General features: G+C 48.9%; 1 protein-coding gene across 1 annotated transcript in view; it reads right to left on the bottom strand.

The window, feature by feature from the left end:
- Positions 1-1,304: 1,304 nt before the first annotated feature.
- Positions 1,305-6,000, bottom strand: part of NCKAP1L (NCK associated protein 1 like) — a 40,909-nt gene continuing 36,213 nt past the window's right edge. The window contains exon 31 of the mRNA XM_043564210.1: positions 1,305-2,727. Within this exon, the coding sequence (XP_043420145.1) occupies positions 2,596-2,727 (132 nt within the window). The 3' untranslated portion in view covers positions 1,305-2,595. The remainder of the gene's footprint in view (positions 2,728-6,000) is intronic.

Here is a 6,000-nt window from a genome sequence, read left to right as displayed (position 1 = left end):
GCTTTACACCCAATGTGGGGTTTGAACTCATGACCCTGAGATCAAGGGTCACGTGCTCTAAGGACAGCCAGCCAGGCGCCCCATCTCAATAAAAATTTTAATTAAAAAAAAGAAGAAGTATCATGTCTACCCTCTACTCTCCCGCAGCAACTTATCTCTTTGTCCTTAAGAGGCTCCTCTTGGGGCACCTGGGTGGCTCAGTTGGTTGGACGTCCGACTTCGGCTCAGGTCATGATCTCGCAGTCTGTGAGTTCGAGCCCTGGCTCAGGTCATGATCTCGCAGTCTGTGAGTTCGAGCCCTGGCTCAGGTCATGATCTCGCAGTCCGTGAGTTCGAGCCCTGCGTGGGGCTCTGTGCTGACAGCTCAGAGCCTGGAGCCTGTTTCAGATTCTGTGTCTCCCTCTCTGACCTTCCCCCATTCATGCTCTGTCTCTGTCTCAAAAATGAATAAACGTTAAAAAAAATTAAAAAAAAAAAAAAGAGGCTCCTCTTGGGGTGCCTGGGTGGTTCAGTCAGTCAGGCAACCAACTTCACTCAGGTCATGATCTCACAGATCAGGAGTTCGAGCCCCGCATCGGGCTCTGTGCTGACAGTTCAGTGCCTGGAGCCTGCTTCAGATTCTAGGTCTCCCCCTCTCTCTCTGCCCCTCCCTGACTCACATTCTATCTCTCTCCTTCAAGAGTAAATAAACATTAAAAAAAAATAAAAAATAAAATAAAAAAGAGGCTCCTCTTACGTAGTGCTACAAGTGCATGGAAAAGAGGTCTCCAGGGGCGCCTGGGTGGCGCAGTCGGTTAAGCGTCCTGACTTCAGCCAGGTCACGATCTCGCAGTCCGTGAGTCCGAGCCCCGCGTCAGGCTCTGGGCTGATGGCTCAGAGCCTGGAGCCTGTTTCCGATTCTGTGTCTCCCTCTCTCACTGCCCCTCCCCTGTTCATGCTCTGTCTCTCTCTGTCCCAAAAATAAATAAACGTTGGAAAAGAGGTCTCCATCTCAAGAGTAAGATCCTAGCAGAGTAGGATCTAGGAGTAGTTGTTCAGATACGTCTGAGACTCCTCTTCCTGATCAACTTTGTCCTCAGTCTCAATAGGCCTGACCCTGAATCACTCCTTTGCAACATAATGTCCCTTCCACAGCAAGGAAGGACAACCAGCTGATGCCTGAAGCTGGATCCTCTGTTGCTTCTATCCTGAAGAGCAGACAACTGTTGCTAAGAAAAACTTGTGTATCAATTATGAATGCGAAGTTTAAGAACTATTGACTAAGCCTGGGTACTGAGAAGTAAAGATCAGACGTGCATACAAAATCCCAAAACAGCTATCAAATAGCTTTAATGAACCTCAGATGGTTTTGTTGAAACCCAACAAGTGCTTCCTGTTTATCACGGAAATATGGACATGACCCTAATTAATCAACTAATTATATTCGCCCATTTCCACCACTCTCAACCTGTGACCTACTGTCTGTTGCCCCAGTCCTCCTTGGCCGTGGTGCACAGAAGTGATGGATGGGGCCACTGTTTTCCTGCCACGGAGTTAACTGAATCTAGTTTAGTGCTATCTTGAACGCCCCAGGCTTTGTGACACTTGAAATTCTAATTAGTGCAGAAAAGGGCTAAGTTGAAACAGCTTGGACTCCCTCAAGTATACCCACTCTCAGGGCCCTATAATCTAATGAGGTCTATGAAATTTAAGATCTAGCAGAAAAATCCCTGCCTACAGCAACAGCTGTACCCAGGATGACGACAAGGGGATTTGGGTTAAATTAGGGGCTCCAGATAGCAGGGAGAGTATCCCCAAACGATCTGGGAGAGAGACCTACATGACTCGGATCCCACTCGTTGTGGTGTGACTTAGAATTAGCTAGATTGACCCATGGCTCTGGGTTGTGGCATGTCAAAGAAAAAGCAGGAGGGGTTATGGCTACACAGATGGGAGAACTTAGCCCCTACAAGGTGTGGTAGAGCAGGTGAGGGCAGCTGGGGCCAGAGAGAATCTCTCAAGGGCACTCCCTCTTGTAGGCAGTAGAGATGGAGGAGAGGAAGAGACCCGTGACTCCTGAAAGAGCCCCCACAAAGGAAAAAGGAAGTTCCTTTGCTATTAACTACTTTGCAGTAGGAGCAGGCTGAATGTTTGCCGAACACATTTGGAAGAGGAAGAGAGGAGATAATCGTCCTAATGAATGTGCAGGAGACAATAGCAGCTCCAGTGGGAGAATTATAAGCTCATTATGGTTTAATATGATGATTGATCATCTCTGCCCGCCAGCATTATCCTAGAATAGTGATGAAGGTCGAGAGACCCATGCCAGTCAGAGCTCAAGCACCAGCCACCACAAGCTAGAAAACACGATTTATATGTTACTATGTTAAAATGTACACACGTGGCCCCAGTTCCCTAATTTTTCCCGTCACCTGTCCTCCGTCTCCCGCCCCCACCCCCACCCCCTACCGTCTGCCTCATTTCTCTTTGATTTCTCAGCCGTGGATGGTGTTGGTTTTGTTCCTCCATATGTCTGTTCATCAGCTCTGGCTCCTGACCCCATCCCTTGAGAAAATGGCCACAGCTTCCTGGGTTTAGGTAGGTCCAAATGGCCCTTCAGTGGGTACTAGTTGGCACTCGGTTCAGGTGGAAGGTCCGGGATACCTCCCGATAGGCATTTCGAAGCAGGACGTAAGGGAAACAGGACTCCAGCATGTCCAGGGTCAGGAAGGAGGACTCCTCTACCACCTGGAAGGGAAACAGGTCAAGAGATGAGAACCTCGGGGAGGGTATAGCTCTGTGACACCCTGTTCCTTCATTCAGTTTCCTGGGCCCTCTGAGGCTCTTAGAGTTACAAGTGAACAAGTTTCCAAATCACACCCCCCTCCTTCTTCCCCTCACTTTGTTTAGCTTTAGGAAAGCAACGTGGCCTCTTCAGCTTCCCTATAATGCCCCCTGTGTCCCTTCTCAGGGTTACAGGAAAAGGTCAGAAGCAGAAGGCAGGAAAGAATCACTTCTCCCATGGCAGAAAAACTCCCATTTTCCCCATTCTGGATGCCAAATCATTTGCGGGGGGCAGCACAGAAGCAGGTAAGGTTGGATAAAAGCGCCAATGACAGAGCTTTACAGAGAAGGCAACAACCACCACTGCAGGCCAAGAAAGAAGGGCCTGGAATCCACATGGGTCCTCTTGTGCTGGGTCTCAGTCTCCTCCCTCCCTCAGTACAGTGCTTGGGGAGCAGTAAGGATGCTGCATAAAGGAGCAGGCATGATTAATTAGTTTAATTAGAAGCCTGTGTGCTATGGTGATCCCAGCAGCCCCCACAGCCAAGCAGAAAGATAGATCAAGATGCCCGGATAAGACTGAGAGTAGAGGGGGTGGGGGAAGGGGGGCATATTAGCGAAGAGCCCACGGCCTAGCATTGGGCTGGAGGCTCCCCATCCCGGAAGAAGAAACAGGGTGTATCTCCTTCAGTGCTCTCCTCATCCGTGAAGTTGTGGGACTAAAAAACACACTCTGGAGAGAAGTGTCCTGTATCCTCTGGCAATTTACACAGATGGGCCCTCCCCAATATGTCTGGTGTTTTTGATTCCTCAAAATTCATTCTGGAAAGAGAATCTACTATATCAACTCTAATGTGTTTATTTCTCTGAAGTCCTTTCAAGTTTTAAATTATATAAGATTCTGCTATTCTCAAATATGTGCACATACAAACGCACACAAACAGCCTCAGAGGAACAGACACGGCAGGCTGGAGGAAAGGAAATCTGCCAGAAAAACAGTAGCTCCGATCTTAGGTTGGATAACAGAAGGAATTTCTCGCTAGGCAAGACTTTCAAACTGTGAGCCAGGACAGAGATAGGGTCTCTTTTCTAGGATATGACCCTCAGGTCCAGGGAAATGAGTGATGGCTTCACGAAGAATCCACTGGCCCAAGACTTCCTATTCTTTGCTCCATTAAGCACAGAGGATAACACGGCTCCTAACTGGAGGAAATTCATGGCAGTAGAAACAGCCCTAGAGTGAAAGCCAAGACACTTGGGTTCTCATGTCCATATATTTTGGGGGAGACCTTGCATGTGTCATCCTTCCCACCCTCTCCTCAGTTTCCTCACCCATAAAGTGTAAGGACTGGACCAATTGCCAGGATCTGGTCTCATTCTGACATCTAGAATTCTATGATTCTCTGAGAGCCATCTCTTCCCCGGCTAAACCCATGCCAGGAACAGGCTGCCAGTAACAGGGGTGGGCACTGCCCAGGCTTGACAGCCAAGACAGAAAGACCCCCAGGGAGAGAAGTGCCTGGCCAGGAGTTGGGGCTACATGAGTAGCCTCTTAACTCAGAATACAGTTCCTTCCCCTGTATTTCCGTGGGGAAACATTTGCATTTAAATTGCTTTGCAGCAGCTCCTCCCTAGGTCTCTCCCTCTAACAAAAAGGGCCTAGCTCTGTCCCAGCTACTCGGCTGCCTCACTGTGAGGCCACAAGGGGCAGACACCCTCCCACACTGAGGGGGAGGTGGGGGGGGGGGGGGGAGTTGGGGACGAGCAGGGGACCAGCAAAGCAGAAGGAGGCAGGGCTGAGTGGGCATACAGAATCGCCTCCAACCTTACAGAGGTGACAGCTGCCCAAGTAAATGACGAAGCAAATGAAGAATCATCCAGAAACCAAAATGAGCGGCAGAGAAAGAGAACTAACATTCGTTGAGCATGTATTATGTACTAAGCACTTTCACATATATTTTCTTATGAATCCTGACACTCTATGGCAAGGACTACGGCCCACTTTTCTGGATAAAGAATCAGAGTCTCGGGGCGCCTGGGTGGCTCAGTCGGTTAGGCGGCCGACTTCGGCTCAGGTCATGATCTCACGGTCCGTGAGTTCGAGCCCCGCGTTGGGCTCTGTGCTGACAGCTGTTTCAGGTTCTGTGTCTCCCTCTCTCTGACCATCCCCTGTTCATGCTCTGTCTCTCCCTGTCTCAAAAAGAAATAAAACGTTAAAAAAAAAAAAAAAAAGAATCAGAGTCTCAGAAAGGTTAATTAACTTGCCCAAGGTCATGCTGCTCCAAAGACTGTGCTCTACCTAGCACACTACTGGCCTTTGCCCTCATCTGCCTCCTCTGCCCTTTCACCCCTCACCATACACCCCTCCCTCCCCCCACACCCTCATTCCATTCTCTTCTCATCTCCATCAGGATCCTCAGCCCAGTCTAGGCCTTTTTCTAGCTGAGACACAGATCCCACTCCATGCCTGTGCATTTACAGCAGACTCAAAGGGAGTCCCAGGCATGCCTGCCCCTAACATCTGTGGGCCTTGCCAAGAGTACAGCATACTATGTGATTAAATAAATCAAACTATTATGTTCTGTTGTTCAACCTTCACAATCTACCTTTATAATTTCGTGGAAGGTCAGGTTTGAATTAAGAATTCTTAGACTCAAAAAAAATTTTTTTAATTAATAAATAAAAACAAAGGGGCACCTGGGTGGCTCAGACAGTTAAGCATCCGACTTCAGCTCAGGTCATGATTTCACGGTTCATGGGTTCAAGCCCCTGTGGGGCTCTGTGCTGACAGCTCAGAGCCCAGAACTTGCTTCTGATTCTGTGTCTCCCTCTCTTTCTGCCCTTCCCCTACTCACACTCTGTGTCTCTCTGTCTCTCTGTCTCTGTCTCTGTCTCTCTCCCTGATCACTAGAGGTAATCTTCCAACAGCACAGCCCGCCTCAATAGGATGCACTTGGGGAAGAAACTTTGCACAAGCCCTACAAGTAGGCTGGAGCCACTTAGCAGAGAATTCTGGGGTCCCAGAAATCTTTAGTGTGGACTTCAAGGTGGAGCACAGGCTCCAGATCAGCCTGTCCTCTCCCCATACGCCAGAGGAGGGCCTCTGAAACAGGGGTCAGTCCCGGAGTCTCTCCTGACCATATCTAAATGCAGTACTAACCTGGAGAATCAGACATTTAGAGCAAAAGAGTGAGTAAGCGTGTTGAAGAGGAAAACAAGGTCATGAGGAAAAGATTT

The sequence above is a fragment of the Prionailurus bengalensis genome, chromosome B4, assembly GCF_016509475.1.
Source record: "Prionailurus bengalensis isolate Pbe53 chromosome B4, Fcat_Pben_1.1_paternal_pri, whole genome shotgun sequence".
In the NCBI taxonomy this organism is placed as follows: Eukaryota; Metazoa; Chordata; class Mammalia; order Carnivora; family Felidae; genus Prionailurus; species Prionailurus bengalensis.
This window is presented reverse-complemented; position numbering and strand designations above follow the sequence as displayed.